The sequence below is a fragment of the Ochotona princeps genome, chromosome 20 (genome assembly GCF_030435755.1).
Source record: "Ochotona princeps isolate mOchPri1 chromosome 20, mOchPri1.hap1, whole genome shotgun sequence".
NCBI classification, from domain to species: domain Eukaryota; kingdom Metazoa; phylum Chordata; class Mammalia; order Lagomorpha; family Ochotonidae; genus Ochotona; species Ochotona princeps.
Genome location: NC_080851.1, coordinates 35,699,689 through 35,713,890, shown reverse-complemented (window position 1 = coordinate 35,713,890; position 14,202 = coordinate 35,699,689). Strand labels below are relative to the sequence as shown.

Genomic DNA, 14,202 nt, shown 5'->3' with positions numbered 1-14,202 from the left:
CTTTATTGTAGACAAGAACTTTTGTGAAACTACAGTAGCGCTGAAGTGCATATTGCCCATACCTAGCTGAAGACACTTTTGTTTTTAACATGAGAACAAAGCTAAGACATGGAATCAAGGTGACTGTGGCCATTGTTATGACCTGGAATCCCACGTCTCACAGCTTTTCTGAATGACCCTTAATATTCAAGATGGGACATTGGATGTTATGTGCACATTTCTGTGCTCTGTACCAAACAGGTCACAAGAAAAAATAAGTAAGGATATAGATTATGAAGCCAATGCTGTAGCCACACTTTCTAAATATTAGTATAAATTGGAAGTGAAATGTGAAAAGGATATAAATGAAATTATTTCACACAATTTTTAAAAAGATTTATGTATTTATTTGTTGGAAAGGCAGATATACAGAGAGAAGGAGAGACAAAGACAATGATCTTCAGCCCACTGGCTCATTCCCCAAGTGACCACAATGGCTGGAGTTAAGCCAATCCAAAGTCTGGAGCCAGAAATTTTCTCTGAGTTTTCCACGCAGGTACAGGGTCTTTGGGCCATCATCTACTGTTTTCCCAAACCACAAGGAGGGAATTGGATAAAGAAATAGAGCAGCCAGGACACGAACCAGTGCACATACTGCATCCAGATGCATTTAAGGTGAGGATTTAGTCACTAGGCTATTGAGCTGGGCCCTGATTTCACACATTCTTGGAAAATGCTTTCAGATTACAAACTGAATTTTATATGCTCTAAAATGCACCACATTACTTATTCATCTATGTGGTCAACACGGATTGACTAGATATCTGCCACATACCAAACGCAGGTCAGTGTGTAAGATCAGAAGCACTTCCTTACCGTGGGCCATGCGATGGAACCAGTAGTAGCCAAAGTCAACTCCTACGAAGGTCAAATACCAAGTCCATGGAGAATCCCAAGGCAAACTGCAGAGCCTGTAGTTCTCCCAGACATAAACATAACTGGTCACTTCGATACTCCTAAAAAACAATCTGGAAAATACAATCCACAAGCCATAATTGTATCACAGTGTAGACATAGATTTAGCTAGGAATTTATGGGCAACACCTGAATAGTAACAGATTCACTGAACATGAAACTTTTTCCTCCTCTAATTCATTTACTTTCCTTGGTAACAAAATGACCCCCAAGATAGTTACTATAGTTCCACAGGCAGCATGAATAGCAGCTGTGTGTATGCTTAACTTCATGGAAATTAGGGGGCCTTTCTTTTCTCATATTTCCTAATATACTATTCATAAAGTAGGGCAGTGGTGTGGTACAAGAGGTTAAGACACTGACCTCAACTCTGCCATCCAATGTGAGAATTGCAACTACTCAACTTCTAATCCTGCTGCCTCTACTGAACCTGGGAAAGCAGCAGATGATGGTCAAGTGTTGGGGTCTTGGGCCATCCATGTGGGGAAAGCTTGGATGGGTTTGTGGCCCCTGTCCTCACTATAACTCCACCCTCATCATCACAGCTATTTAAGGAGTGAGCCAGGGGATGGAAGCATGTGCTCATTTACTCCATCTTCCAAATAAACAACTGAATAAATAAATATTTGTTTAAAAAACTCTTTATTGCACATATACAACAAAAGTGTAGTAAAACTATGACCTGTTTTCTGATTGTCCCTTCCAAATCTTGATGAGCAACACATTAATGACCTTTATAAGGAATGAATCAAGGGCCTAATCTTACAGATGTCTATTTTTCACAGTGGATAACAAATCACCTACTGTCTTAAAATACACTGATATTTTAAGGGCCGCCTATGGCGCTGACATCCATATGGGCACTGATTTACGTTCCAGCTCTCTGTTTATGGACTGGGAAAGCAGCAGAGGATGGTTCAAGTCCTTGGGCCCCTGCACCTAGGTGGGAGAACAGAGAGAGACTCCTGGCTCCAGATCAGTGGCCATTTGGGATGTGAACCGAAGGACGGAAGATTTTCTCATTCTGGACTTCTCTTCGTTAACTCTACCTTTCAGATAAAGATAGAATCAATCTTTTTAACTTATGTTGATTCCATGAATTTTTCTTTAGATTAAAATTTCTTGTATAATGTCATACTCTCTGTTTTCCCTTCCTTTTTTCCATTCTTTCTTTTCTCTCTTCTCCTGATATTTCTTTTCTCTCTCTCTTTCTTATATGCACACATACATGTTCAATATTTCATAGATATAATTCTTTGGAAAATGTTGCAATTTCATAAAATTTCAACATTTTTTGTAAAGAATAAAAACTAGAATTTAGGATTGGGGAGAATCCTTCTCTAGAAATACACTATAAACTGTGATGAGGTGCAGCCATTGATGGCTCACACTTGCATTGTCAGGTTAATTGACAGCCCTTCTTACCTCCTCTGGTGCCATTCAAGCTAACTGAAGGCATTAGAAGTGTATCCTGCCCCTCCTGCCTTCTGCACCATTCACAACTGACAACATGGGAATTACTCCAGAGGTACCTGGCCCCTTCCTGCCTCTTGTTGTGTTAGGTTAGTTAACTATAGGAAAACTTTGGGCTCTGGTAACTCCCTGCCTGCCTGAAGCCTTGTTTGTACTGTGTGGCTTTAAATTTGTTTGGAGGATGAGAGCTTAAAAACCCTGAATTTCAGACCCAACATGGCAGCATAGCAGCTAAGGTCCTCATCTTGCATGTGCCAGGATCCCATGTGGGCACTGATTCTAATCCCGGTAGCCCTGTTTCCCATCCAACTCCCTGCTTGTGCCCTGGCAAAGCAGTCCAGGATGGCCCAAAGCCTTGGGATACGACACCGAAGTGGGCGACCTGAAATCAGTGGACAGGAGATATGCCTCTCCTCCTCCCTGTATATCTGACTTTCCAATAAATCTTAAAAAAACAAACCAACCAACAAACAAAAAAACCAACTGACTTTTGTCACTCCTGACTTTTGCCAGGATCAGTGGCTCATGGAGTGTAGTGGGAGCTGCTGTCACCAAGGTTGGGAAAGAAAGACTCCTCCTAACAACCTACACTTGGATCCAGTGTGATTTCTCTTGCATTCCGCAACAAAATACTAGTTAAAATGAATGATTATTTTAAAAGATAGAGGTGCCAGAAGTCTTATCTACCTCCTGCAAATTCCTTTTCAATAATTTCCAAAAATATGCTAATGTGCTTTAAGTTTATAAACTGTAGGTTTTTTATTTCAAATTTTCTATGGTCAGACTTCAACCAGATTGAAGAGAAACATTTTCCTTATCACTTTTCTAACCCAGGGTGAATTGAACTTTTCTTCCATGTTAATTATTGGAATACAAAATAAACTGTCGATTCTGCCTGATGACGATTAATTGATAAGCCTATAACAAGCCTGGGACTCAAAGTTCTGAGAAAAGTCTTAAATATTTAAATTTAAGAATATTTGAAGAAGCAGTTCTGATCGATAGAGTTATGGAATTTATTTAATACCCAATTTAACATTTTATGTCAGAAACACCATTTTGCTAGATGTTTTGGAGAAACTTTTTAAAAATTTTTACTACTAAACTTAGCTCTGATATGACTCTAATTCCTCCTTAATAACTTTAAAAGAACTTCTGGGAGTTTGAGTGCTATGACAACTTAATGGGTAAACTAGCCATTGGGTTCCATCACAATGGCAATAAATCACATCATTTCTAGACATATCTAATGTTTTCTGTTCTGGGCAGGACTAAGCAGCATCACACTGAAGATTTGATGTCCATGTGCACTTGCTTGACTGCGTTGAACATTTCTGTCCTCGAGAGCAAGTCCTTGACCAAAGGCACAGCCCCTGCAGAATCCTCCCATAGCCACAGCCTGGGACCTGCTGTGTAAGTTACTGTGCCTCTGACAGTGCTGCCCAGCCAGGGTTTAGGCGTGGATCTCTTTCTAGTCAAATCCTCCTGGGGACAGACTGCAGGGGTGCGACCTCCTGTATCTGACAAGGTGTGGATACAGCTTGGAGAAGTCCTTGTGGATTCCCACATACATGGGCGTGAGATCTCTAACAGGAGTAGTATGGAACGGCGAGGAATAAGTGAATAGTTTTAAATATAGTTTTAAAACTGCCCTTACAACTTTCTATCCAGACAGGGGGCTAGAACAAATCCCATTAAAAAGCTCCTTGACTTGGTTGGTAACTTTTTGCATTAGCCCAGAGCTTCTCAATCAATGCTGTTATGTGGGCAGAAAAATTATTTTTTTTTAAGATTTATTTTCAATTGAGAGAGATTTTACAGAAAGGGAAGAGACATAGAGACAGAGATCTTCCATCCTCAAGTTCACTCACCATAAGGCCACAATGGCCTAAGTTGGGTCTGGATCTCCCATGTGGGTTTAGGGTTCCCAAGGCCATAAATAGGATATCAGACCAGAAGTGAAGCAGCTGAGATTTGACATAAATCTCGTATGGGATGCGATGCTGACACCACAAGCAGAACATTAGTCTACTGTGCCACCAAAATGGCCTGAAACAGGATAATTCTTTGGTGTAGGAGTTATCTTGCACAAACACTTACTCGGACTATGAAATCTGAACATTGTTTTTCATTGCCCACATATAACTCCAGCTTTGGATAAAGAAATAAAGGGTGATGTATATCAATGTCACCATCTCTCTGAATCAAGGATTCTCCGCTTTGATGTTGTTGTGGTGTTAGTGTTGCTGTGAATCTTGTCTCCTGAATTCAGGATTCTTCATTCCTACATCAGCTGTAACAATCAAAAATGTCACCAGTGGACCGATGCAAAAGCCTAGTGGCTAAAGTTCTCGCCCTGCACACAGCAGGATCCCATATGGGCACCAGTTATAACCCTGGCATCCCTGCTTCCCATCCAGTTTCCTGCTTGTAAACTTGGAAAGCAATCAAGAAAGGCCCAAGGCCTTGGGACCCTGCACCTGCATGGGAGACCTGGAAGAAGCTCCTGGCTCCTGACTTTGGATAGGCTCAGCTCCAGTTGTTCTGGTCGCTTGGGGAGGGAATCAGCAGACAGAGGATCTTCTACTCTATCTCTCCTCCTCTCCATGTATCTGATTTTCCAGTAAAGATAAAGTAAATCTTTAAAAACAAAACATCACCAGCAACTTTGTCCCTAGCGACTGCCTAAAACCGACAAATCTATGAAGAAAAATTTGCAAGGTATGAAATGCAGCAGAATGTGGCTATCCTAGATAGTTCTTTTAATGTAAACTGGCAGTATAGTCTGTCAAAGCAGATCCAAGCATTCACTGTGGACACAGGAAGGACAGTGGGCAGACAGCTAAAGAAACCAGAGAGAAAGCACAGTCCTCACTAAGGGGCATAGTCAGTAACATTGTGTATTCAATCTGTTCTCTTCCTTGTCAGTTTCATGAACAACCAGAATAGGCAGAAAGATGCCCAGACCCCAATAAAACAAAGATCCTGAAAGACTTCCATTTATAAAACAAAGAGAACCTGCCTGCAATGGAAATCCATTTTTATTTCCTGTACAGGTGTCAGGTCTGGAGCAGACACCCAATTTACGATTCTGTCAACTGTCTTATTAGGTGGACACAAATCGAGCTGAGATACACATGACAGACTATAATCCAGCTTGCTTTTTTTCTTTCTTTTTCTTTTTCCCTTTCCTTTCACACTTCAGCGTACAGCCAAGCATTCCTCCCAGTAAAAGGAAAAAGTGGGGATGCCAGGTGAATTACAGCCCAGGCATCCCTTCAGGAGGATGCATTGAATCCTCTTCCAGGATCTCCATGTTAAAAGAGAGCCATACAGTGCCCACAAAGAGAGGCAGCTCACCCCAGAGTCCTAGCTGGGACATCAACATCAGACTGCACCCTAACTTGTGGGAAGGAAATGGTGCCTCAACATTCTTCCAAATTGTTCTCACCGGACCAGAGTCATAACACAGAGCCTCTCCTTTGTCTGTCCCCTTCTTCTTTCAACCTCCCGTCCTCACACCCTGAAATCCAGCAGGTGAGCCTTCACTGGAGGATTCAAACCACTACACTCTACACTCCTGGCTGGAGCAAGAGACAGACCCACTGTGTGTGTGGTGTGTGTGTGTGTGTGTGCGCGTGTGTGTGAGTGTCTGTGCACTGAGTGAGCCTCCTTACGGATTACCAAAACTGGGGGTATTCACAACGATCAGGAACACAAACAAACAAAAAATATTTATTGGATAAAAAAATCTGTGTGTGGATTTGTGCATTTGCAGTTTTATGCTCAAGCAAATTTATCTTTTAATCCTTTTTTTCCTAAGTTTTTTTTCAAGTGTTCTAATGCTAGATTCCTCTCTCTCATTAAGTTCAAATACACTAAGTAAATCATCGAATTATAAAAGGATGTTAGGACCTTCTAATCAGGCCCCAGGTGCTTGGAGACTTTGCTTTCACTGTCCTGTTTTCTTTATGAATTTCCTGTGAAATACATTGTTTTGTCTTGGGTCTGAAGGACATCTTTTGGTAAATGAAAGGCAATCTGTTTCTCTAACCAGTTAGTTGATTCTTTGTGTGTTCCATCATTAGAAATGTGTCCTTAAATATGTAGTTATTTTAAAATTTGACAAAGTAGTAAGTTGCTTTTCAGTTGCTTTTAAAAAGTAAAAGTAAAATCAGGTGACATTAAAACATAATTCATAAAAATGTTCGGGGATTAAAAATTACATGACAGCTCTAATATGTTTTCCAAGTTATTTCTGCTTGGAATTTACTCACCGCTAAGAACAGTACCAGACACTGTATGCGTCCCTGTCTTTTGGTATCTCGCATTAAAATGCTGAATTGAAGATGTGCATGGAATAGACAGAACAGACTGTGAAACTGCTTCTCAAACGTTCTTGTGTTCTAAGCACTGAGAGCATGGTGAGATGCAATGTGTTGCTTCCACTGCAGACGGTGACAAACTCGAAGCAGCTCTCCAAGGACAGCTGGTGGTACACGCTTGTGCCAGTTTACACTCCTTCCTGCCACTGTAACCGTATACTGCAGGATGAGGTCAGATTCTGCTACTTGAAGGAAACAAACTTGATGTTTTTCAATCATCTTGTTTTATGAAACAGAAAATGTGTCAGTATTTACAAGAGATAAACAGTGTTTCAATTCCAGAAAGTTGTAAATAGATTGGACTCTATACAAATAACTCAATACAAATATGTGTGTTTGTGTATGTAATCTCCCTGAGAAACTGTGTTCCTTATTTATTTCCAAATTGTAAACTCGGACCAGCCCCTTGCACTGCAGCGCTTCTGCCTCTTTTGCTCCATCTAGTGGAATACTGACTTGCCTTGGCAAGAACACGGGCGAGAAGGCAGCTCTTATCTTTTGCAAGCAAAACTTGTTTTGCAGCTTCTTAAGGAGGCTATGACATGGAATGTAAGACATTGTCACAAAAATCCATTTATTTTTACGTCAAGCTTAAAGTTTTATGCACTGAAGGTAGATTTTCAAGAAATGAATTTGCTTTACTCTACACTGCAGGATAATATATTACTCTATTGAATAAGCAGCCACGTCCAGACTAACAGTGAGACTTACATTCATGAGACAGACAAGATTAATCTCAAGGCATTTTGTGAGAGTTTGCTGTTAATAGTAAATCTTTATGAAGTGGAAATGAGACAGTCTCCTTAGCACATGTATTTCAGCCAACAGGCTTTTAAAACTTATTTTCTTTGCAAGTTATATCTTAAAATTCATTTTCTCAGTTAATAAAGCATGGTCTGTACTCAATATTCAAGTGTTAGAATGGTGATTTCAATTCATTTTGCACAATGAAAAACTGCTAGTGAAAATTGTCATCCAAGGCACTGTGTGCTCATTTTCTGTGGTCATCGCTGAGGCTACAGCCTAAACAAAAACCCTGCATCACCCCCAAGGAGTCAAAAGCGTTTCAGAGAATTCAATTTCCTTCTCTTTAATTTTTTTTGTTTGGCTTTATATTTCATAAATTGAAGCTTTCCTGTCAGAAGAGGAACATTCCACGACAGGCCTGGCCAGTAAAAGCATCCGTATATATGGTTGAACATTGGAGTGCTAATGCCATGTGAAAACCTGGCAAGTACCCACAGGGATTAGAAGGGTAGTGTCCCAAATTTATTTGAGAATATACCTATTTAAATTATCCCCATACCCTATCATAATTTGATTTATCATCTGCCATTTCAACAGAATAAATGAACCCATTAAAAACAAACATACTGTAGATATTTATTTCGGGACTACAACTTCTCTGGGGAGGATGCAATTTATGGAAGCAGAGACATTGGGAGGAAGTAACAAATTGAAGTCCCGGCCTTCTAATGAAGGATTGGAAATTGAGTTCCGCTTAAGCAAGCAGTGGGGGAAGGAAAGATGTGATTATTTTTCAGTCGTTAACATTGAAATCAGGAGCACTATATTTCACAAGTTCTAAGTATGTATTTCTTTAAGCTGATTTGGTAAATATGTTCTTCAATCGAGCATATTTTTGTAGGGTGGCAATCAACTGATAGAAAAGCAGATTGCACATGATTCTCTGTATACAGACACATGTGTTTATAACTTGGCCAGGCTACCTCCAGGATTTCAGAAAAGTGAAACAGACGCATGGCTGCCCATGATGGGATCCTAAGGACACACTTTTATTACAGATTGTGCTCTGTCCAACAGGCTTATAAACAACACGTAGTTTTACCCGTGATTAATACGCTCCCTTACATAAAGATTGAAAGCTTCCGCATGAATCTTTCCTACCGACGCAGTCATCACCCTGCTACTCCTTAAACTATTTCAAATTTTATGTAATCATAAAATTGAGATTCTCAGATAAACATTGTTTTTCCTCAAAATCCCCTGGGATACTTGCATGACCTGAACAGCAAAGTGGAACAATATGTTCTCACTGGTTTCTACACCTTCTCTTGTCAAAGGCCATGTGCCTATTTGGAATGATCAGCCAAATCGCAGTTCCGCGTAACTGGATTAACCAAAGGTATAGCTCCAGTTTTCTTGCAATCACGTATTTAAAGCCCCTGTTACTAGTGTAGAAAATGAAAGCAGTCCTTGGGAGAGGATGTGATCGACACAGTGTTAATCTAACCCTCAGCTGTTAATGATTTGCACAGGGAATCCCCTTCACACTCGGACTGCAGCTGAAATGTTGTTTTAAAAGTGGATGGTGAATTCCCCCTCTCATTCTTTTGTGAGCAGTTTCTTGGTTTTGTTTATATCTGTTTTGGTGTATTTTTTCCATGCTAATAGCAACACACTAATATTTTAAAATGTTCTGTTTGGATAGCTTGCCCGATAGGACATCTTTCAGAGAAAAAAAACATGGATAGATAAATCCTTTATTTCACAATTTAGAATTACTCTTCATATCGAGGAGAGAAAAAAGGAATAATTTGTTGCTTTCAAATAAATACAGCGATAGAAGATATTCACCAAATTCAAGTTCATAACCCTTTACCTTTTGCTGAACGGGCAGTGGAGTTAACAGTTGTGTTAGTTTAAGAAATGTTATGAGTAGTGGGTGAAGGAAAAGAACTTTGTTCTATGCTGGAAAGTCTGGTTTGTTTTGGCTTCTTAGTTTCTCTCTTACTTGCCCTCCCCTTTTGAGAAGTAGTTAACTTAAAGAAAAAAAAACATATTTTTTAATTCTTAATTTCCTGTGATAACTGTGACCTATTTGAGGTTACACTGCTCCTGTAATGATAAACGTATTTTAGTTTTATGATACTCATCATGTTTTGTTAAGAAAGCAATCCCATTTCACTTAACTTCAAAAAGTAAAAACAGTGCCAAATCACTCACTCTAAATGCTATCTTTGTGACTGCCCTACGATGATGGGATCTGTGGCCACCATTGCGCCTACTAGGCACCCGTAGGTTGCCAAGAGTTGTTTAACGTTTATCAGTCATCCGATTTCTATAAGGCTTACACTAAACTTTCTCAAAATGAGCTCAAATAACCTACTGAATATTTTTCAGTGGCTAATCTACACTCAAGCCTTGATATCTCTTGAGTATGTGGATGCATTCTTTGTTTATACTCCAGGGACACATTCCAGTAGAGGAAATCATGTATACTTTTAAATTCTTACTTAGGACAATCTGGGAACTACATGTAAGCAATTCGAGATGTTATTCTCTACAGATTGGCACTGCAATATGCAAATCTGTAAGTTTTTTTCAGAGTCATTAGCATTACTATTAGGACCACAACTACATAGCAAATAACTGACATTGCTCAAAGTACCACTATTCAAGAATGTTACTTTTAGATTTTTACCTTTTATCTAGAATATGTATGAAACCATCTCACATTTTTTCAAAAAGCTATACCTTTTTTTGAAAAAAACGACCTTGGTTTCTGGGTGGGTGGTTCATAGAGACATTCCAAAGCTATGAGCACTGATGAGAAGTAAAGTTCTTAAAACAGGAAACACACAGTGGGTGGGCAACTGGCAGGAGAACACAGCTCAGCTCGAAGCACAGGCTTCTTCCGGAACTTCTCTCACCCTCTGCCTCAGTGGCAAATGCTAACGTACCAAGATTCCTTCTATTTCACTGATCTCCTGCGTCATCGGTCATCATTCACTCTCATAAAACAAACAAACAAAAAAGCAGGTAATTTACTGCTTACTATCTTTTAGCCACTTCTCCATCCAATTCCATTACCCTCATGACACTAACAGAACCTAACTTTTTGGTGAACATTTTCCCATGTACCAGGCAGCCATCATCCCTGCTAGCATTCTGAGGACAACACACCACTCTTGCTCTCAGGATGGTTGCGGTCTAGGAGGAATGGCACTGGGAGAGGGGAAGAAGACTGGTATCATGCCATTTGATGATTCTCTCTCTAAAGGCAATGCTAGCTTCCGTGGAGTGGGAGGGTTGTAGTGCCTAATGTAGGATTGGAGGATATATAAGCTGGATGGACAGTGTAATATCCATTTTCAGATCTGCTGGTTGAGTCAGATTGGGGCACTTAGAAGTATCTCCAGTACAGGTGGCCTGTTAGCAATTGTAAGTAGATCTTGAGCAAATGGACAGCAGGTGGAAGACCAGAGTGGATGCTAGATGGGAAAGATCCTCTATCTGTGAAAGACAGTTATACCTTCACCTCGTGCAATACAGAATCAGTGCAGGGTTTCCACTGAATGCTGATGGTGCAAATGTGGAGTAGCAGTGGAGAGAGACGGTACAAAGGAACCAAATACTAAGGAACAAAGGCATAGAAAAAGCGGTAGTAACAGGGACATATGGGATAGCACTAGATACGGGGCAGTATAGAGGCAGACAACACTTTCCTTGAGATAGACATTAATACCAGAGGCCAGGAATTAGTGTGTGTACATTTGGCTGATGTAAAACGCAGTTTGCAATAACCCACTAGACCACAGTTCAGGGATGAGCCAATGGTAGGCCAGGTGAGGAGGTGCTATCGACTCAGTAATCAAGTCAAGTAATAATTCAGGTGACTTTTTTGAACGAACGCAGGAAATCAATGAGTTGCATATTCAGCCCAACATTGATAAGAACGCCCATCTATTCCCCAACTCAGTGGGTTTCGACTTACTCAGGAGTGCCTAGCCATCAAACTCACCCCGGAAGTCGTGACAGAACACCTGCTGACATGGATGTCAAAGCATCATCTAGGCGGCCTGGGGGCTTCCCTCGACGAATCCAGCTGACAACCAGCTCCAGCAGTATCAAGGAAATGAAAAACGGAGTCGCCTAGAGAAGAAACCAAAGCAAAGAGGTGCTGCAACACTCAGGAGGAAGTTAGTCTGCCTTTCCTCATCAGTCACTCCAGGACTGGGAGGCTCCTTGGCAGAGGCTCCATAGGACAGCGGGTACACACAACCATCAGAAACACTGCCTGCCCAACACACAAAAAACTTCAGTCCTTTTGGACACAAGCACCAAATGTGCTCAAATTCCACCCTCGATTTGGATGTAAAATCTGACTACAGTGAAGGACTGTAATAATTATGACAGGAAAACAGTGAGATCGGGGGAGATGTGTTTGAAGTTATATCTAAGAATGCCTATGTAACCAGCTAATTCTCTGAATTACACCGACTTCATGAGGCTGTCTTTCTGGATACAGAAAATTCCAGTCTTTTTGTGCTGAAATTGTCATACATATCTCTAATGATGGTGCTGAGAGTGTAGGAAAGACTTTTCTAGCAATTGGTCATTTTACATGTTGTTTAAAATGTCAAATTTCACTCATTCTGCGATGATTCTGTTTCACATACCAGTGGGTATGCTAAAGTCTCTACTCTCAATGTCTCGGACTTCAATTAAGTTTAGTGTTGTAAGATAAACAACAAGACATGAGTGTTACTTTTTTAATTTCAAAACTCAGCAAGAACAACATCAAATCCTCCAAAATGGATGGGCTTTCTTCATTTTGGAATTAATCATGAGTTTTGAAGTTTTCTAGCCAGGATTCCCAAGATCTGATCATGTGATATCATTTTTGTCTATTTCTGGCCTGGCCTGGTAACTGCGGCAGGAACCACTGTGACAGGGCGGGGAATTTTCAGTGTTCAGGTTTTAATTCTGGATACTTCCACTTTCAATCCCAGCCAGGAAACAGCAGTGAAAAGTGACTCTGCATACTTTGGGAGTTTCAAAGCAAACTTGCTGCAGGTTCAAACTTCAGAAGCCAGAGTTGAACTCAGTCAAGCTGTGTGCCCTCCATTCTGCAGAACAGCCCCCAAATTACAGAGGAAACAAACTTTCCTGAGTGGGTGCACCTGCTAAATGCTCTAAAGTAAAACTGCCGTAAATACAACACGGAGTTTCTAGCAGATGACTTTTCAATGTCATCATGTCCAAGAAAACTTTCTAAGAAGTTCATCTTCCCCTACCACAGGACCCAAACGGGAGGGCGTTGGTAAAAGAAACAGGATTGTGCATCTGGGCTTGAACTTCTAGTTCCCTAGAGTTGAATACGAAAATTCAATCATTTAAGGAATGAGGGTGAACAAAACCTCATGGAAACAGGAGCCAGAGTAGCCTCTTTCAGCAAAGGGCTCACCTGCTTTACGTAATCGGGCACCTCTTCTAGGCTCTGAAATGACGTCTCGTTGGGCTGTAGCATGTAAAACATCACGCGGAAGCCCTGCGACACGGAGCCGAGCTGGTCGACTCCTGGGTTCCTCATCTCTGCCCTTGGGAGCCTGCTCGCTGGAGAATATTAGCGATTCTGCCGTGGAAGCTGAAACTGAACCCTGGAGATGAGATGTACAGCAGAGAACAAGACCTTTGTCTGAGAAGAGCCAGAAACAAAGCTCCACAGAGAGCACAGCCAACAGCAGACTGTGCAGATATCGTAAACACAGGAGCCTGGCCGTTCCAGAGTCCAGAGGACGCCCCAGCAGGACGGCGTGGGGGCGGGCACTTGTGTGCACATTCCGGTCACAGGTGCACAGAACAGCTCCACTAACAAAGGAAAAAAAAAAAAAACAGAAAAGAGGTTTAAAAAAAGTCATGGTTGTGTCTTGGGAAGTGAAAGGAAACCAAAAAGCGAAAACGCAGGTGAAAGTTCACACTGAAAAACTAGGTCAACATTCAAGTCGTATCATGGGAGGAGAAACAAAAATGTCTTCACATCATGTTGAAACACAAGTCTTAAAACGTGAAGGGCAGTAGAAAACAGGGAAAGGGATCTTTAATTACAGACCTATGAACTCAGTCTGGATTGATTAAATTCAAAGCCTACACTCTAATGAGGACAGAATATGTATGTAGAGGTGCCTGTCTAATTAGTATTTAATAATGGTTGAGAAAATCAACTCAAAGTCCACTTGATTTTTCACTGAAGGAAGGACAGTGCCAGCATGTGTTTGTTTTGATTCAAGGAAGGTAATTTTGATTGCATTAAAGATGACTACAGCCGCAAGGCAAGTAAAGGTGCTGGGCTTCCGTTTGTATCACGTCCTTGAATCATATTTCCTGTAGGGACAAGGTTAATGTCCTGGAATATTAGCTTAAAAAGCGGTGAGCACCAAGTGTTGGGCTTCTGATTGCCTATTTCTGACTCTGAATCATGATTGCTTCTGCATGTTTGTGACCAACTTACTGGCATTTGGTGGATGACATAATCTAGTTTGTTTCCTGGCATTCCGGGCAGTGACATCCTATATGGACTGCCTGAATGGAGAAGCTGCCAAACTGTTGTTGCGAGGTAATAGCCTGGCTTCCAGAAGGATTTAGT

General features: G+C 41.0%; 1 protein-coding gene across 1 annotated transcript in view; it reads right to left on the bottom strand.

The window, feature by feature from the left end:
• AGMO (alkylglycerol monooxygenase) overlaps nt 1–13,366 on the bottom strand; it is a 297,295-nt gene extending 283,929 nt beyond the window's left edge. Inside the window, exons 1-3 of the mRNA XM_004582474.3 lie at nt 13,024–13,366; nt 11,578–11,708; nt 856–1,007 (exon numbers count right to left, since the gene is read on the bottom strand). Of these exons, the coding sequence (XP_004582531.2) occupies nt 856–1,007; nt 11,578–11,708; nt 13,024–13,149 (409 nt within the window). The 5' untranslated portion in view covers nt 13,150–13,366. The remainder of the gene's footprint in view (nt 1–855; nt 1,008–11,577; nt 11,709–13,023) is intronic.
• Nucleotides 13,367–14,202: the final 836 nt, after the last annotated feature.